Raw genomic sequence first — 20,492 nt, 5'->3', positions numbered from 1 at the left:
GTCACCAGTCATTTTATAATTTTTATTAAACTAGACATGTAATAATTTAAAAATAGTAAAATAAATGTGATTTTCTTCATCCCGAGCATCCTCGACATCCGCAATGAACGCATTCAACGATACGGCCCTACAATTTCAAAATAAAAACAAATTCCCCAAACTTTCCCCCATACCTCTTCAAGCTTCCCTTTTGGCACCCTACAAATACAATTTGTCCCGAAATTCGTGTCTCTTGCCTGTATGCATCTCAAGCAACACAAATTTTCATAACCTTGCTTTTTCCATTTGGCTATCAGATTCTTATCGGCGATATTTTCCACAAGACAGTAGTCATACAACTCTCTGCTTATTGCCTTTCTTCGGTAAAATAGGTCATAAATGTATCGTGATTTCTGATGGTGGATCTTAAATATGGGCCATAAAGATTCGTTTTTTCGTTTGCCTTCGTGTGATTCAGTCTCGGCTGGAAGATACAATTGAAAAATATGCTAAGGTCATACAAACGAACTTACCTTCTCTCATTTTCTGCTCCAACTCATCAAGAGTTGGCTCGATCAATTCCCAACCCTCTGGGGGCGGTTTTTTGCTACGTCGCACCTTGGGCATATTTGAAACTTTCACAAAAATCGGAGAATTTGCACTGCTTAGAGACAATGAGGTTAGAATGCTCTAGAACTGGTGTGGGAAATAAGTATTGACAATTATGACACATCACAGTTATGCAACTAACAATACACCTTGTATTAGTTGTCAAAAAATTTAAGATTTAAATAAATTAATGCGGCTATTAAAAGTAATTTAACAAGACAGACTCTTAATATGTATCTTGCAAAACCTTAAAAAGTATGGTAATGAATAATAATATAATAACCGCACAAAGTTATGCAACCAACAATGTGAATCTCGTTTATCATATAACTTTTTCCACGTTAGTACCCTAGTTACAAAGAAAGTGGCAAATTACCTGTGAGATCTAAAAAAACCTTTTCTCTAGCTGGGTTGTAGGAAAAATTATATTACAATGGGAAAACGTGCCTTTTCCTCCCTTGATGGTTGCTCGGGAAGCTCGAGCAGGACTTAAATTCCAACTGTGAAAGGAAAAGATACACTTTCCTCCCTTGTAATACAAATAACTATTTTTCCATAATATTTCAAGTAAAATTGACAAAAATTTGATTTATTGTGTCAAAAATAACAATCCGATAAATGTTGCTTATCGGCTGTGATACCCTAATAGCTCAAAATCGCACCGGGAAGTTGTTTTAAACAAAAGTAATTAACTAATTAATCACTTTCATAGATAACTACTGTTGCAATCGCCTATTTAAAGGATTTGGAGGGGCAGGGGAAATAATCAAAAATGTACATTTAAGACAACCTTTATTACTGAATGCATACTGGTCAATTGGGTTACAAGTACAGAGCATAACAACTTGTAAGTTGTTTAAAAGCACTTACATAACCTACCTTAACCTAGGTGCCCTGCTGCACTGCATAGTTTTGTGGTAGACACATGATTGGACTCGTATAGGCATCAAAATAACCATCAAAATTTAGAATAATACATCATAAAGAAACAGTGCAGTCGGGTTTATGACTTTTTTTTGTCGTTTTTAGTAACGTTTATACAGTTTTTTTTTTAAATTTTTGTTCCTACAACATACAATTGAGTTCTTATTAAATAATTATCTTATTGAAATGTATTATACGTTATTATTTGGGGGTGTAGTACACATCAGATTTGATTTTCTTAATTTTGTCTAAGTTTATTTGATATCACCGTGACATTTTGGCCTGGTCCCTGAGTTTACCCTCCCAATATCGGACATGAAACTAATGTCGTCGACTTGTTAGAGATTCACACGTTTTTTTTCTTCAATTTATTCTCCTTGTCTTTTTTAATGAAGAACTTAACCAGATCAGACCTAGCCGACCGCACAACTACCGTTGTCCGAATTTTAAATGGATAAAAGACCGTTATAAATGTCTGAAAGACGCATTAAGCCTATAGTGTCGATTTGTACAGCGACGATGAGAATGTACATCGTTGATACCGCCGCCCGAGGGGGCACACTGATCGATGCGTGGTGTGAGGAGTGTTGCTTTTTCGATATACATTGTCACAATGAAATTACGTTTTTGCTCTTTTAAATTTTTCTTCTACTACGAACGATAGTGATGTTAGATAAGGTACCTCAGATGCGATAATTTGTATTATAAAATTGTCAGCATATCACATATTTTTAAACGGTCAACAGAAAAATAAATTTAAATATTGCCTTATTCGAATAACTACTACCTTAGTACTAATTACAGCTCTTACAGAACAAAAAATAAATCATCTACTTTAAATAACACAACCATAATAAGGTGCAGGTATACGTTTTGTTAAAGACTCAGTCGTCGAAGCGAGTCGCTAAAAATTAAAGGAACTCTCTTGCACTCTTGGAAGATTGGAAGGCTTTTATATTCATCAATTAATCTAAATAACGCCAAATCATAACACGCTCAACGATTGCTATTAGTACTTTGTGATTGTTCAAATTCACGAAACTTGCACTACTTTTCAACAACAAACTCAACATTACATAATAAATTATTATTATTAAAAAAAAATGCTACAAGAATGGAATAACTGTTCAGGCATTATGTTGGACTAGAAGTTTAGAGGAGGGAACTTGTTTAGGCCATTATTATTTTTCTCTAAAATCAATCAAAATCGTCATGTGATGCTATTTGGTAACAAAATTTAATCGAAACAGAAAACGACAATTAAAACTTTTGAGATTAACTGTTGCAAAAAATTATAAACTACAAATGAACACACTTAATAATAGTCTTAACCGATTAACCCATAACCTAACCTAACTGAGAACAAAAAAAAAACAAAAATGTGGCGGTGGTGACTACTCGAGTCACACAATAAACAAATCAGAGGCTAGAAATAAAAAACAAACGAACATCGTCGTCTCGTCACGTGTCAGTGGTGGTGTCAATGGAGTAAAAATCAGCGACCGGTCATTTTTCATTTTTTATAAATCCGTAATACTATGTTACCTTACATATATAATAACACATTTCCTAATCCTATAATTAAGTAATTCATTATACATTATATACTATGAAATTATAACAATTGTACAGTTTTTCAGCCAATATATACACATTATATATTGCATTCATTTTTCTTTTAAATATAAGTTAATATACACAGCAGGTAAGCGTATACGGTTCGCGGATTAGTCCGCGCGACCGCCGTGAGCAAAAGTTTCTAAGCAAAATTTTGGCACGTTTCAAGTAAAAAATTTGGGTCTTGTTTTTGGTACGGACGTTAATTTGAAACTGAACGAGAGAGAGAAATTGATTTTTGTATCGTTTATGTGACAAACGGCTATTGCAGGGAGATTCACACATACGAAATAAAGCTTTCAATAACAATAAGAGCACCTTTTGAATATGGACCGAGTGTTCTCTCAAAAATTTATTTTGTTTTTTTTATACTTAACCTGTGCAAAAGTCTTAAGTTATATTTTTCGAATCGTTAAAGCGATCCCGGAATTTGATGCCGGAGAATCGCTTTAATCACCTGGTATTCCTACAGTCTTCTGGCCATCGAATGGCTTTAACCCGATACCCTAAACCTATAATAATAATATCCTAGGYAAAAAAAAACGTTAGAAACTAGACAGAGAGCACACTTTTGTCATTGTTAAGGCAAATCGTTTTTTTGATTCTTTATACAAATTCGATCCGAAATGTGAACGAAAAATGAAATTTTGTCAATTTGGAAATCAACGGAATGTTATGTTTGCTTAACAGTACGTTTTTATTTACTACAGCCTAAGAAAAAACAGTGACGATATTTCTAAACCTGAGAAAGAGGGCCTAACGATCATCTACTACCCCACAAACTACCTACACCTAGCGCACACCAGGCGACTCACCGTCAGGCTGTGCTCGGGAAACCCCTAGTGTCGATTAGTAGCTCAAACACAGCATATGTTACATTATTAAACCTACGTACGAGTAAAACTCTGATTAAATAGGACATACATAAGTTCATTTATCTTTTTACAGTTGGCAGTTCCAGCTAGCTTAATCTCTCACCGAGATCGTCAACTAAATAACAGTCGACGTCCCGCACGACCCTCACAAACGTCCCCCATTTCAAAAACAAAACACAAACCCAATAAAATAACAACACAACAAAACGTTTGCGCAGGTCACACCAGACATCGATATCGATTTTATGCAAACAATCAAAAAACACATTATGTAACTTCAACTTCATTTCAATAGTAGGGCTAAATTGTTTTACTATTCTTGTGAATTTGTACAGTGGGGCTATGACCTTTGAAAATTGGAAATATACACAATCATTTGAATCGCCCTATATATTAGTAAAACCCTGTCGAAAAGTCAGGCCCAAGATCAATTGCACATTAAATAGGCACTTGTAAGAGTTTCATCATTGTGCTAACACTAAATTTGGCTCCTATCATTAAAAAATAAAAAAACAAAAGTCCGGAAAATGGCCACGAATAGGGTCAAATTCGGGTCAAGGTACCTAAAACTAAAAAATAATAAAAAGCATTAAAACACTACGACACTATCACAACCTCAGCTGGAAGATTTTGGCGGAAATTCTAGACGAAAGAAATTTAAATTAAACACAAAATGATCGATATGACACTTCGACGTCTTTGGTATTCAGTGAAATAATCATCAACGGGATGGCAAGATGCGTGCAGCAAAAAGTTAAACAAAAAACAAAACAAAAACGAGTATCCGATCAAAGAGACTGCACTTATTAAAATTAAAAAAAATAATATATCCACTAGAAACGAAAGCGTACGGTAAAATAATACTTGGAAAAAGGAAAAGTATTGCACGTTGTGACGTCACAACTATAATGTAATACTAAGTTATTGACTAAATGCTGCCTTGTCTACGCTTAAGTAACGAGTTTTTTTTTGTTAAGTAAAACTAACTTATTTATACCCACCAACCATTACGACTTAGATCAGACATTTAATTGTTTTATTTTTTTGTCCACGCAATCGTCAATTGTTACTCCTGACACCACCTCAAACTATCACAAAACGACTCTCAAATCAAAATCAAAATCGCCCGAATACCTTTTGTTTCGTTCAAATCTTATTAATTATTGAAGCTCAGGTCTGTTAAGACATTTATATGAATTTTTTACGGGAAAAATTCGAGACCGGGCAGGTCACGTGCTCGTCGTGTATAAATAACAATAAGTCAAAGAGGCACATCGTTTGGTATTATCAAATATGGTGAACATCGCGACTATGAAACCTACAAGCGAAAAGCGTGATGAACATTACGTGTGATTCAACAACAAGATTACTGGCCATAATTTGAAAATTTTGACTATTATTGCCGATCTGTTTTTCAAAAATATTTTTTTTCTTTTTTGGCAGACTTCGTGTGACCTTGTGAATGTTGCAATAGAGGAATGTCATCGTCAAAACTAAATTTGTTACTAACCTCATGAATGTCTCATCACGTTGGCATTTTTTTTTTATTTAATATGTTATTGATATGGCTCAAACAAAAACTCACAAGTCGTTAGTAGTGTGTGAACTTGTGAGTATTAAAAAGGGGAGAAACATTCCAAATTTTGCATCGACACATTTACAATAAAACTTTGGCATTTCGTAAGTCTTAATAAATACACAATTAATAACAAACAGCCACCTGGATAAAACGTTACTATAATATATGTTTATATATTGCCAACGCCTCAAGTTTTCCGGTTCTTTTTTGTCGATCCGGGCGGTGCGAAATGATTTTTTTTCCTCTTAATTGAACTCCGGTTATAACCGCCCCGATCCGGGAATTATTAAGCTCAATAAACATCCTTACAGCTACCGAACACCAAAAAATTTTACCCTACACTAAGGCAGATATGCCGTCTATGTTTTACCATATAATGTTCATATAATATATTCTTTAATTAATATATAAGATATATAGTTTCAGTGGCGACAATGATTAAATATATACTTGAAACACAAGTGGCACTTTGATCACAAATACTGTAAACCTAAATCAAATACTTCTTTCCTTCTACACATTTCTTGTGACTGATTTCAATTTTTCGATTGGCGTTTTACATGTAAGTAGATCCGTGTGTGTAATGTGTGTCAATTTGGTTGAATCGTGTGAGGCCGGAAATACCGGTCACGTGACAGCCTGAATGGCCACAGGTTAGTTCAATGTTATTGTGCAGAAACCTAGTCTACCGTATGATCTTAAGCTGAGCTTAACCTATGTTTTTTTTGTCATTTTTCCATGTATTAAATAAACAACACTAAAACTACTTTTCTGAAGGTACACAATATCAGACACAGAATATTTGAAAAAACCGCGGACACGGTTTCGCGTTAATGCACACTCGATATAAAGTAAGTAAATCACAATACGACTCGGGCGTTATTTTTTTGCCGTTTTTTTTCCAAAATTTTTTAAAACTTATCACTACGTTCATTCAAAAATACCCTATTCAACTGGTTAAATAAAAATAAAAACAATTCTCTATAGCTTTTGGTACATTATTATACTATAAGTATTACTTTAGTCTAATTTAGTTGACTTGTACCACCATCATTGCCTTACATTTTCTGACTTGATTTATGGCATTTCGGTTTCAAAATTTTTACACACCTAGGTTAAAAAAAGTGTTTTTCGAGGAGATGGGTACATCATTTAACGACTGTTGCGAAAAATTCTCCTGTCTGTAACATTCAGAGTCGGTTGTCAAATATTTATAATACACAACATGAAAGAATACCCTACTACCAAACTCTTAATTCTAATTAATATCGTAATACCTAACTTCTAATACATTCATTATACTAAATTGGCAATAAGATACTAGATTTTTTTTAGAAATTCTATTGGAACTTACAACGTATAGGCTCGTCCGAGAGGTCCAAATAAAGCGTCTTTTCATTTCTCAAGTTTTATATAAATTAAAGCAAGTGAAATCGCACCTCCCGAAAAGTAGCCCAATTTTTGCACCATTTATCTAGTCATGAACCATTTATCAAGTCACCCCGATCCCCACGAAAAATCAACAACGAAATAAAAACCCTGACTTAATTGTTCCTGCATTTTCTTTCCTTTTTAATATTATTGTTTACGATATGACTTAGTTTAATCGAATCGAATAAAACCGGGACATGACCGACTTGATTAATGATAAATAACCGTTTAAAAGCTAACCGAAGCTTTTAAATCAAGAGCTCTCTTGAACAAAACGATTTTTTTTTGGGTTTTTTCAATTATTTTTAAAAATTAAAAAGCCACTTAAGAGTCACAGCACAGTTGTGTACATAAAAAACATATGTTAGTCAATGCATCGAACCTGTAAAGATATCTAAAGTGAACCATGCCGAAATGTTCCGAGCAAACCCGGAACATTCCGGTGTTTGGAGCAATTTAAGTGAAGTATATCAGAGATTTGAGTACCGACAGTAGCACCCTCTTGCCGATCTCTCGTATTTATCACGTCCATTAAATAAATGCACTTGTCATTAAAGATCTTAAAATGTTTTTTTTTTGTTTCAGTCTTCTCTTTTGTTTAATTTCACTAGAGTTCAGTTAAGGTAACATTGCTGGACAATAATACGTTCACTATAAATAGAATAATAAATAAAAGAAATGTCGGACTAGAATGTGAGTCAAAATTTTGATGGTGCGAAGGTCGGAAAGAGGGCACCACTCGCCGTCTCGAGACTCAGAATGGCTCATCCGTCACCATTCATACTGTTAGCTATAGATGAATCAATATCTCATGAACACCACGTTAACACAATATGTGATTGAACATGTTTCATTTTGGCTCCGAAAGGTGACGCTTCCAACGAGCGAACCGTTCGGGTGACCGATCCGAAACAAAAAATCACAGTAAATGGACTAATATTACAACATATCCAAGTCTATGGCTAACATACATACAGTACACAGAATACAGTAATATATAGGTATATAATAAACTTTTATAATTAGAACGATATATATTATCCGCTATTATTATATTGTGTTTATTACTAAATTTATTTAAGAATACTTATAGCGTGCAGTCTAAGAACTGATTGTGTGGTGTTATTTCAGCTTACGGTCTATTCACGACCGGCTTAATTCATAACAATATTACATAAATGATTAATTTGTATGTGTATTTTTTGATATAAGGAATTGGAGATCACAGGTTTTGTGGGGTTAACAAATTAACAGCACCTTCTTTACACACATCTTACTTTCACACCAATCACCGTCGTTTAAATTGATCGTTAATTGAGATAACCGGAAAAACAAATGCCACATGCCCAAGACCTGTGTAAAGAACGGACATACCACACTGGGAAACAAACACATACAAACAACTTAGGTACGTTAAATTATTAAAAACAACATTAATATACAATAGTTAATATAGGAAAAAAATATCTAAATGTGAGAGAACAAATCAAATACATACAGTACACCTTAAATAATTCAATCTTCTTTTCATTTTTTTGTTTTTAAATACACGAATAATGAGTTTGGTCGCGTACATATATATTATATATTTTTGTTTCATATATATATATATAATTAACCTTGCTCGGGACTAGTTCGGGTTACGTCTAAAAATGAAATGTCACATTAAGTGCGTTTAGAAACTTGAGCGCCATCAGTGGAAAACAAGAAAAACGCCGCCTCACAGTCACAATTGGAATTATGTTACAATAAAATTTTAAGTAACAAGTGTTGACGTATTTTTTTTGCAATTTTTTCTCAAATTTTAATACTTTATTTGCTAATTCTCTTTTACAAACAAATCTTGCGCATCACAAACATACACAATTACTTCTTTTTCTCAATTAAATAATAAATAAATAATAAAAATGGCAACTCTATTTAATCTCAATTTAAAATAAAACAAAAGATATTCACGACTGGTTCTTGTGTACATCTGTGAAACTTAAAGAGACAAAAATAATAGAGCAATCCTAAAAACAACAACCGTCGTAAAATTAAAAGTTACAAATAACAATAAAAGTGGAATAATACATTTCTGATTTCCGACATCTTACAAGTCACTAGTAAAAAATCAATCATTTTAAAAACGTATTGTAAAACATCAGATTTATCGAAATCATCAACACCCAATATAATGTGAAGTCAGTGTCAGTCGTTTTTTATTATTATTTTTTGTTTACATTGACTCACCGCCGAGGAGGTCGCCGGGAAGAAATGAGTTTAGGCTCGAAGGGGTAGCACGTGCTGGATCGGTCGTATCCAATGTAGTGCTTCCCCATAGACTAGCTGTTGATTGACTGTTTGACCAACCAGTACTCCAGGTGTCACTACCTGTACTAGGTTGCTTGGTGGAACCTCTCCACGCCCCCGATGAACTCTGTTGATTTGCAACTTGTTGCAACAGAGCATTGGCGTCCCATTCTGACGGATTTTCCGCCAATATCGTAGTGTTACCGAGCACGCAATTGTTTAAGGCAGTTTGAGCCTGTAAAAAATACAATTAGCATCCATCAAAACGCACCCGAAAACACTCACTTTTGTAGCTTCTTCACGTGTCGAGTATTTGGCAAGAGCGAATCCTTGATGTAAATAAAGATGGAAACTTTGCAATGGACCGTGTTGCATACAGAGTGTGCGTAAAGTCGATCCGTCAATCTATAACCACGCCCAGTTTTATTAATACCAACCCCAAAAATTCAATTGGTTAATAATACCTGAGCGGTTAAATTACGGAGAAGAAGCCATGGAGACCCGCCCCAACTCCCAGAGCCACGTTGGCCGCCGCTCCACGATGCTGCCGACGACCAGCCGTTGACCAAAGCTCCGCCTTTAGCGGAAAGGCCTGGAGGCGGGCCGCGACTTTTTGGAGCTGCCCATAATTCAGAAGTGACAGCAGTGGTTGGATTTAATTCACCTAAACCACTCTTTCCAGACGGCAATTTATTCTGAGGACTAAATTCAACGATAAAAATGTTGAAATGCAAGTTGATTGTACTTCAAACCTAGTAAACGCGCTCGATGTCGAAGCTGGCGGATTGAAACTCCATGTCGACGAGCTGAGACTTAGGGGCTGTATTGTATCACCGGCTGGAGGGCTTTTATTATTCGGGTTCATTTGAAAAAGTTCGGTGTCTTTTATGGTAGCGATTGAGAGTGACGAACGCACTACTGAACCGGGAGTAATACTGGGATCGTCTTCGATCGATTTTATTTGATTACCCTGTATATTTATAAATTAAAAATATGTATATAATTTTTAAGCGGTTTAATTGTACCTTCCAGGGTTTTCCAGGTTCAAATTCAGGTACTAAATCAGACAAGGATGGTTGAGTAGGCGTGGGCCACTGTGCGTCTTTACCATCGTTTGTTGTATCACCGCCGCCGGATTCTGGCCAACCTCCGTCGCCAGTTCGGCCACTAGACCATGGACTTTAATTCATTCAATTAGTTGTTGATATTATTAAAATAAACAGATTTTTACATGAACTTTCTCATATAAAATGAATAATCACGCAACTATCATTAATTGGATCCGTTATTTTTAATCATTGAATATCTTTTTAAAAAACAAAAAAATCCCATATGATACTCACCCATCGGGTTGGGTCAACCCCAATGGATTCATATTAGGCGAGGTAGCCAAAGGTTTTGACGATGAACCTGGTGCACGACTAAACTCTCCACCTTCTTCTTTATCCTTGTTAATCCATTGGTTAAGTCTTGATTGACTCTGATTCTAAAAAAAATTAAATAAAACATCCTAGTATTGCAATTGTGACACTCACCACTTGATCCTTAATCCCTAAATCAGCGAAATTACTCTGCAGGGCATTGATCGAGTCATGCATCGGTGCAGCCGCCTTGAACAGATCCGACTGTCCACCTCCAATACTTCCATGGTTCTGTTGTTTTACATAAATCGCTTGTTGTGCGGCAATCTGATTTTGCAAATTTGTTATCTGTTGCTTAGTCTTCGTAATCAACACCGAACATTGCAATAATGCACTGTTTGGCTTCCCGTTGATACATTGTGACTGTGCAACCGATTGTTGAGTCATCAACTGTTGAAGTGTTTTGATTTGTTGCAACAATTGATTCAATAGAATCAAAGTTTGCGGTGCTAGCGGTTGATTGAGAATTTGATGATTGAGATAACCGGCTTGCACGGCCATCTGAATTTGTTGTACGAGCATACGTAATTGTTGAGTCGAGGGTTGTGATTGAGGTTGGAGATTGCGTCCGGCTGCCGAAACCGCTCCGAAACCTTGTGAACCGCCCCCGCCTTGTGTCAACATTTTGTGTACTCCAGCAGGCGAGATGTTATTAATGAGAGAGTTATTTGGCCCACCTGAACTATTCATGTTATTGAGGAGGTTGGGAGCGTTGTTGCCTTGTGGGAACATTTGTCCCGGAGGTCCCGATGGGAATCGCTGACCAGGGAATTGCTGATGATCATAGTGGTCATCGTGGCGGTTTCGCCAACCGTCTGGATTACGAGATCCCAAAATCTCAAGGGCATCTTCGTAGTTCATGTCGCCGCGCCTTAGAGCCGTTTCTACGTCCTCTTTCTGTAAAGAAAAACAAATGTATAAAAAAAATTTCAAGAAAATATATGTAATACTGACCTTATATCCCATATCCATCAACATTCGGAAACACTTGGAATTCCAGATCATTTCTTTTGTGAGATTTTGCTTGGGGCCTTGTTTGTGTCCCCAGTCGATTTCGTTGTCTCCCCATAGATGCGTACCGGCCATTTTCTGCTTGTTCCAACCGCCAACAGATTCGTCCCATCCAGGTCCGGCTTCGTCCCATGACCCATTTCGGCCGTGACACCACACCGAACCATCTGGTTTAATGCGAGATTGGGCCATTCCAGGTGGACCAGCGGTGCTACCGCGTCCCATACTTGCCCCTGTGGGCAGATCTTTCCAGTGAGAGCCTATTGTAGGTGAAAAGTCGGATGAGTGCAAGTGTGATTATGATAAGTGTATGTATGGCCAAGTGGCTGCGGTGTAATTCTCGTGTAAATGTCAAAATATATTAATAAAATAAAATCTTGATTAGTCTAATTACCCATCGTTGATTCCTCTTTCTAGCACAGGAAATATTTACATTATTTCTTGTCAAAAAAACACGCAAATCTCAATAACACACATCAACAATACATGTTAAATATTTGAATTGAAACGTAAGCGTTAAAAATTACCGAAAATTTTATTTATTTTTTTTGTCATTGTTACGTGACTCAGTGTTGATGCGTTCTATTTATATTCAAACAACAACCATGTTTATTAAAAGACATTACAATAGCTAAAATTAGAATTTGATAAACTCTAAGGAATTTTAGCTCTTAAAATAAATTCGATGTCGATTTCTTTAAAGCTTTTTTAGTGATTTACATTAATAAAACACGTTATCTACTACTTAATTTCTTTTTTTCTTATTGCACAAGAATAAAACAAATTTTCCTTAATCTTTAAATCTTACGTAAATATTTGAAAGCACTTGAAACAAAAAAGTGCATTTTCAACTTAAATAATAATAAGCACCCAAAATGGCGGCTTGTTATCTCATTTTATCAAGTGGTACTTATCAGTATTACTCAACTTTTGCGTGTAGTTTTGTCAAAAATCACAAACCAATTATCCAAAAAAAATTAAATAAATAAAAGTGCAATTCCGCTACGCTACCTGGCTGAGGGTTGCCCCAGAGCGAAGTACCGTCATCATAATTGGGCATATTACGTCTCTGTGTCGGCGGCGATGGTTCTTCCCATCCGGCCCCATTTCCAGGTCCCACCGGCATTTTATTCTGATGATGAATATGTTGAGCCCCTGTATGTGGTCCTGCTTGTCCCCAGAACGCATCGGCGCCGGCTCCGTTCAGTCTTCCGGTGATTCCTCTCGGATCGCCTCTCATATCACTTCCGGCCAGTCTCATTTGTTCTCGAGGATCTAATAATCGCATCGGATCCGAACTTCCGGCTCGCATGTCTCTTAAATCCGGTCGTATATCTCGCGGATCAATGCCGGTAGCACGTGGATCGGCAGTAGTACGAGGATCACCCCAGCCGGGATTTCCAGCCGTTGCGCCCCATTCGGACTCTTTTTTAGGACCGCCCCACATAGCACCACTATTTGCAGTGTTGCCCCATTGTTGTTGACCTGAAGGGACACCGGTCCATACGTTTGAACTGTCGGCATCGTCGTCTTCGCCCCAAGTACCGCCGATATTGGTCGAAGGGGTGTGACCCCATGGGGTTTTCTGTTGGGGCTGCGGAGGCGGTTGACCGCCATTACGCAAGTTGGCTTCCCACAGTTCGGTACCGTTGTTGATTGCCGGTTTCCATGGTGGGGGACCAGAACCGTCCATTTTCATAGAGGGTTCTGGACTGCCGGGAATGTCCCAGTTCGTGTCCTGATTCACATGTTGCTGCACAAAATATTAATTTTTATTTTTTTTTTTTGGGTTAAAAACAGTTGAAAAATACGTACGCCTCCCCAACCGTCTTGACTGAAGATGGCTTCTCTCATATTATTGAGTTGTTCAAGTTGTTGTTTGGTTGAAGTGGTCGTGTTCGGTTGAGTGGTGGCGATTGGTGGTTTAGCAGAAGAAGTTGAAGTTGTTGGTTGAGGTCCATTATTGGATGTTGGTGGTTTTGCACCTGGTTGACCCCAACTGGAATTGTTTGGCTGTGAGGAGGGTGTTTGTTGTTGTCCATTCGAATTCAGATTAGAATTGGCCTTGTTGGCTATATAAAAAATTAATTACTTTAGTGTTAATTATTTTAATTGAGATTTTTACCATCTTGCGTAGGTCCCTGGCTTGAGGTCGGTGGTCGGTTTGCGTTATTGTTCCATTGCTGAGTGCCTGTATTGTTTTGATTAGCAGGATTGGCTGTTCCCCAGCCGCTCGAATTGTTAGCTAAACAAAATCAAATAAATTTAAATTTGGTTTAAACAATTTTAGAGTTTTTTAAGTACCATTATTATTACTGGCCTGTTGTGAGGGTGGGGTGCCCCAGCCAGAAGTGCCGGTGCTTAGCGAACTTTCGCCGCCACCTCTCAATCTCAAAGGCGGCGCATAATTATCGCTTGTGCGCTGAACGTGGGGCTCACGGCACATTTCGTCGTCGCAGTGTTCGTCGTTGTTATCGCAGCTAGTGAGGTTCTTCAGTGCATTGAGGTCGAGTACTTCGAGGTCATCAGACTTTTGGTTGGGAATGTCTCGTCCGAGGGGTAAAGCACCAAACTTACATACTAACTTATCGCTATTATTGTGGGCGACCTTGCAGTGGTCTTTACGTTGTATTTTTGGTACGGTAACAGAGTTCAGAAGACAGTTTTCGGTCACAGATTGCATTCTAATATTAGAGTTGCCGAATGAACGGCAACTTGAGCCGTTTATCACAGATGTAGCGCCTTTAAAGGCGAAGGGTTGGCTCGGGGGGTCGGCTCGACCCCCCCAAGCTGCCCGAGCGACTTGTACTGGGGGTGCGCTGCCCCTCATGGCTGACACTTGAGGCACTTGGTAGGTAGGAAATGTAGACTTCGGCTCGGAGGGGGTGGGGGCGCGCATCGTCACTAGTGCTCCATATCAGTCTGGCCAGCCAGAGATCTGCAAAAAGAGCCCCCTTATTTACTACAACAAATACCGCCATCTTATCTTACACAAACAACAAACAAACGTCAACTATTACCAACCGCAAGATTACAAAATAAAATTAAAAAAATAATAAATCGACGCCACTACCCACTTTAACGTGCACGAAATGCGACAACCACCTACATTTCAGTATCTCTGCGGGTTTAATTTTAGAAATGAAAGATTATATATTTTCGAGCATTGTGTAAGCAGTGCAAGAGTAGGCGTGGGATTAGAATACTCGAAAAAATTCAATTACCAACATCACAAAAAATAAATCAAAATGTCATTTTGATAAAATGTAATCGTATCAAATCGATAAAAGTACAAAGTAACAAAGTTTAAGGGATGTAAAATATGACGTTATTCGTAATTTACGAAATTGTTTATTTGAACGTTTAAGATAATTGCAGTTGTTTAAAAAAAATGTACAAATGCAAAACTTACACACAAATATGGACGCCCGTGGAACAACTAGCCAAGTTGGTAGAGGGGAGCATGCGAACGCTTGAGAAACATCACCCAAGTCATTCTAATTATTATCCAATAAATATGCACTAAACTGTACCGCGTTCACAGTTGAAAAGTTGGTGACTTATCACACGAACAAATGAGAATACTAAATATCACAATTATTTCAATAATTTGGCGTTAAATACTTGTATTATACGGGCACCACAGATTTGTTTATTGATCCGCAATTACGTGGCAGGGCTACCTTCGCTCGGCTCAAATCGTTCGTATTCGCATCGAATCGGCTTTTGGAAAGCGTGCAGCACGGAAGGTAATTTCGATAACAATCGAAGCATCAGGCGGCGGTGCCGAGGGGTACGTCAAGGGGCCACCACTACAAAACCTGATTGCGTCTTTCGCAGAATACAACGTAAATAAAAACAAACCGGCGGACGATGAACGAACGACCAAACACACCGTTAAATCCGAGTTTAAACGCGATTTGAAAATGATTTTAAAGCACCCTTTATACGGGACAGATAACGCATCGGAGACGACATCCGAGGTAACTGTTATGCTCGACGGCGACGACGCCGTCGCCTCCGCCGCCGACGCGCGCCCTGACCTAATTTCCACAACTAGGGAAAAGGGATAAGGTCAGGTCGGACGAAGGGTACGCAAGGCCAAAACTGTTGTGACCTTAACTCGGCAAAGGATTAAATGGGTCAGGACGAACGTGGGGAGGAAGTTTTCATCACGTACAGTGGCGGAACTGGGCCCCTATTCACCGGGGCCGAATCAAACCTCATTTAAACATTGCCACGTTATGAATAAACTTATCCATCAAAATTACAAAAGAGAATAATTATAACTTGTCATCAAAATAAAGCCTCTGATTATTAAAAACAGTCTCAGAAGGTATTATTAACATAAGTGTATTCAAAGTTAAATTAAATTTATAGAATTAAAAATTAATTCGTTGTTAAAAGTTAAGGCGCGAATCTGGACATCTGGTTGGAGGCCCTCGACCTTGCAAACCTGTCGCCCTCGGAAGCTATAAACACTAATAATGCCCGTGGTACATAAAAAACTATTATGTTCCGAACAACAATCTCAAAACAGTAGATTTGTCACAAAATAAATATTAGGATGTGTTTTATCACCAATTAGTTACAACAATTAGTTCGTAGTTCTTTTTAAAATTAATAAAAAAGTATTCAATAACAATCAGACCAGGATAGTCAACCGTTTCAATTTAGCAAGTCCATTCCGATTAGGCCTAAAATTGTGTCCATTGAACAGGAAAAAAAGGCGTCCTAGTATTATTGAATGAATCAATTTGTGTTAACAAATTGGTTTTCTAAAAACAAATCTAATTACATATTTGGTAGCTAGAAATCGAATAAATAAATAAAATCAATTAAATTAAAATTATATCAAAAATAGCATTCTCGATCAAGAGATAGGGTGACAGCCCTATTAGCCCCCCTCCTGGATACGCCATTGATCACGCACTTCCTTATTCCAAACAAGAAGAAACTTCGATAACTGTCCTGAATGTGCTAATTGAGAGGTTAATAAACCGTTTGGTTTTTTCCGCGCGTTGATTTTATGAAATTAAACTTCTCGGGTGGATGACAACATTTTTTTATTATTTTATTATGTTTTTCTAAGGTGTTTAACCTTAGAAACCCTCACAATAAATACCCAAGGTTTTACAATACGCCGTGAAAATAATTATTAATGAAATACACTGCCCCAAACCTAAGCTTATTGTCGGCGAAATATAATTCTAGTAAAGAAAAAAGTGACAAGTTTTAAAAACGTGATCTCGTTAACAACTTACAATTAATTCCCTCATTTAAATATTTATAGAACCGGATTTTTTCATTATTGTAACAGGTCAACAATTTGTAATAACTTATGCGACTATTTCTACATACTTGAAATTAAAATTTTTTGAAACTTGTTAGGGTGTTGTTACACAAACAATCATAAATTACGTACTTTGTGTGTATTTTAAGTTTATTGCGTTTAATAGCAGTAAATTTATAACTTAATGTAACTAACTACATAGTTGGGAACAGGGAAAGATTTCTAAGAACTTTCCTGCAAATTTTTATTATTGTCTTTATTTCTAGTCAAGAAACGGCAACATTAATTATAAACGGTGCTTATTAACAAATAAATGTCCTCCACTTGTGTAAATAACGATAAATAATTTAAATAACGGCTGAAATAACGCAAGTAGAAAATTTTATATTTTCTAGTAAATTTTTATTTAGACAACAGATATTTGTTTCAAAATTCCAAACCATTGCAAACATAAAAATAGAACATCAAATTTAATTTTTAGAAACCGTTTTACCGTTTTTTTTTTTTGCAACATTATTTTTCTAAAGAAACGATAAATTGAGAACTTTTTCGTAAAAATGTCACTCGTGTTATGTAACTAATTTAATTGTTTTTCCTGAAAAGAAACCCGAGAAAATCGCCGTCAATTGTTCCTATTTAAGTCATCTGTCATTGTCAGAGCCTCCTCTTACTGAATGAAACCAAATAACCTTGAGGTGCAATCAAAGACCTGACTTTTGTTACAAAGCACGCAACTCAAGTATCCTGTTTATTTACAAATAAATAATTCTTTTAGCAATTTGTAACAATATGTAGTACTACAGTAATTAAATCATTTATCACAAAATAGAGCCGACCATTTTCTACTATCAGAGCACACTTTGATCCCGACATTTCATCACAATGCATTTTGTGCTTTGGGGGCGCTTTGCGGCCGCCCCCGTGCGACACTTGGCCCTCATCCAAGCGACCTGTGACGGTAAGCGTTCCGACGCCAACGACACACAATCAAAAGTGTTTTCCAGCAGTGAGCCTGGCAACAGTACAGCTTTGTAAGTAAGTTGGGAGCTCGTACTCATGCTCAATCAAGGTCGCATATTTGCGAAGAACGGCGCTCGGACACTTGCCCGCGAGCCAACCCAACTAGACACTAAATAGATACATTCACTCGTTCTCATTGCATAAATCTTAATTGCAAGATGGGGAATGTTGTTGTCGGTGCGCCATGCGCATCAAAACAATGCGGAGGTCGATGTAACAGCTACAGTACGCCCGGCAGCCCCCTTTTCGACCCACCCCAGACAAGTAACTGACCCCAATTAGACAAACTTCGCCATTTTTTAAGGGTTTTAGCAGGGAGAAAAAACTTTTGTGTAAGACGCCATTCGTAGGTGCATCGCGAACAAGCAGTGGAAATAAAAGATTTGCTAAATTACTTAAGATTGTGTACTCACCTATCCGTAAAAGTCTTTTAATTAAAAAATTCGCACAAATATCACTCGAAATCACACAGATTCAGCTTGAAATTCTCGTCAAACATCTAAATGACCGTCGAAGCATGACGCCATTTTTAAGTCTATTTCTGTTTAGTGGGGGTTGGTGCGCATGCGTCGGGTCGGCGACCACTTCCGGGGATTGGTTTAAAATTTAGCGCCACTTTAAGCATTATTTAAAACTAAATTACTGCTGTAATAACAAAAAACGCATTTCTTTTTATCCTCTTGTTATCATTAAAAAATGTTAAACAATTGACACAAAGTTTTCATTTTTTTTTAAATTTGAGTACGCCGTGATGTTTAAATTAAATTTCACGTAAACATAAGAAGTTGACTGTTTTAATCATTTATTATTATTTTCTTTTGTGCCACATGGTGTTAAAATACTCTTTTTATTACACAAATGTGAATTTTGGAAAGTTTTCAAGGTAGGTCATTTGTTCCGATCAAAAATCCCACCCGTCAAATTTAAACAAAAGTTTGGCTCTTTTGACCATAATTTAATAGTGTAATAATTTGATTATCCAAACAACAATTAAACCATTTAATTACAAAGAAAAAAAATCTCCTTTTTTTGGTCAGATAAAACCGCTGTTTTGCGACTTTCGCCTTTATGCAGGTGGCACTACGGAATGTAAATTGGCGGCATTTTCTTCCGTATCAGAGTATTATATACAGGGATATTTTTTTATTAGTATACATAGCCCTATGTATACTTTTAAAAAAACCGGGTCAATTTCATAGGGTAGGCGACCAACATTTCAAACTTTTAGAGGGTACTAGATATTAAAATATTCAAAACTAAAATTTTGTGTCAAGTGTGAGTCTCGCAACTTAAAGCGTAGCTTTAAAAAGTTAATACCATTTATGATACCCATGTACACCGAAGTGCATCGGGGGGTATATAGCCCCTACGATCGCCAGACTTGGCACCTAACGATTTTTTTCTTTGGGGGTATTTAAAAATAAAAATTTATACTAATGTTCCAATGCAAAATTTAGAAGAGCTGAAAAAACGTATTCGTACAGAATGTAATAATATAGATCCTGAATTTAAAATCGCTTAAGTTATTGTTAGGAACTCCAAGGAAAGCATTTTGAGCACTTGCTTTAATTATTAAATATTTTTTATGTTTTGATGGGTTCTAATATTTACTTACTTTGTTGTTTTTAAAAGTTTGTCTTTTATTTATCGATATTAAAGCCTTTGCAATATTGGTTGTCTATGCCTAGACTAAGGGCTAATCGTAATTGCCATAGTAGTAGTAGTGAAGTTGACCCGGTTTTTTTTAAATATACATAGGGCTATGTATACTAATAAAAAAATTCCCCTGTATATGGGTTAAGTAGACTAGCTGTTCCTTGGGGAATTTTTCCAAATAACTAGTTTCGTGAAGCTTGAGGGGGAACCAATAAGGTTTGTGGAGGGTTGCTGTGTTGTTTTCCAGGGTTTTGCGAAGGACGCTATCAGTGTTCAGATTGCAGTAGTGTAAATCAAAAGAATCTGAAACTGAAATTAAAGTTCTTGTTGCAATTTTTTACAGTGTTACCATCATGAGCTCTATTTTTTATTTTTATTTTCAGTGATTGTATTATGTAAGCTGTAAACGGAGGTATAATTAATTTATATACAAATTCATTATTTTTCTTGGGTGTGATTTTTTAAGTTATGTAAATTCAATGAAATTAAAATTAAATTTGGGAGTTTGATTTGAATAACTTATACATCTAGTTACTACCTAGGATTTAGATATTTGTTACTAAATTGCCATAAATTTAATTTAGAGAAATTAAATTAAATTAGTTAAATTTGATTTAAAACTCTAATTTGATTAGGTTGGAGGCATATGTGGTTTCTGGTGACAAACAGAAGATATTCTAAAAAAAAGATTTTCTACTGCATTCCTTTTTTTTTCAACATTTCTTATTTTGCAGATCTCACAAATTTTGCAAAGTAGACCCCACAAATCCTATATCGGCAAAAAG

The 20,492-nt window shown here is 36.6% G+C and overlaps 2 protein-coding genes across 6 annotated transcripts; both read right to left on the bottom strand.

Moving 5' to 3' along the window:
* Nucleotides 1-8: 8 nt before the first annotated feature.
* On the bottom strand, nucleotides 9-686 carry LOC123003845 (protein BUD31 homolog). The gene is made up of 3 exons (XM_044396867.1): nucleotides 513-686; nucleotides 174-463; nucleotides 9-127 (listed from the first exon to the last, which is right to left on the bottom strand). Exons 1-3 carry the CDS (start codon nucleotides 604-606, stop codon nucleotides 77-79), a joined length of 435 nt encoding a protein of 144 aa, XP_044252802.1. The 5' UTR covers nucleotides 607-686; the 3' UTR covers nucleotides 9-76.
* A 677-nt stretch (nucleotides 687-1,363) lies between these two features.
* LOC123004346 (protein Gawky) lies at nucleotides 1,364-18,590 on the bottom strand. 5 transcript variants are annotated; one of them, XM_044397568.1, is made up of 13 exons: nucleotides 18,465-18,590; nucleotides 14,043-14,676; nucleotides 13,864-13,983; nucleotides 13,554-13,810; nucleotides 12,750-13,491; nucleotides 11,682-11,998; nucleotides 10,842-11,624; nucleotides 10,650-10,792; nucleotides 10,332-10,485; nucleotides 10,059-10,276; nucleotides 9,771-10,008; nucleotides 9,592-9,711; nucleotides 1,364-9,541 (listed from the first exon to the last, which is right to left on the bottom strand). In XM_044397568.1, the coding sequence occupies exons 2-13, from the start codon at nucleotides 14,635-14,637 to the stop codon at nucleotides 9,233-9,235; spliced, it is 3,996 nt and encodes a 1,331-aa protein (XP_044253503.1). In that variant the 5' UTR covers nucleotides 14,638-14,676; nucleotides 18,465-18,590; the 3' UTR covers nucleotides 1,364-9,232. The 5 variants fall into 5 exon arrangements, with proteins under 5 accessions (XP_044253503.1, XP_044253504.1, XP_044253505.1 ...); XM_044397569.1 differs by lacking the exon at nucleotides 18,465-18,590 and adding an exon at nucleotides 15,151-15,445; XM_044397570.1 differs by lacking the exon at nucleotides 18,465-18,590 and having other exon boundaries at nucleotides 11,682-11,971; nucleotides 14,043-14,337.
* Between the last annotated feature and the right edge of the window lie 1,902 nt (nucleotides 18,591-20,492).

The sequence above is a fragment of the Tribolium madens genome, unplaced genomic scaffold (assembly GCF_015345945.1).
Source record: "Tribolium madens isolate multiple individuals breed KSU strain unplaced genomic scaffold, Tmad_KSU_1.1 Scaffold_1;HRSCAF=32;Tcas5.2_LG8, whole genome shotgun sequence".
Lineage (NCBI taxonomy): Eukaryota > Metazoa > Arthropoda > Insecta > Coleoptera > Tenebrionidae > Tribolium > Tribolium madens.
This window is presented reverse-complemented; position numbering and strand designations above follow the sequence as displayed.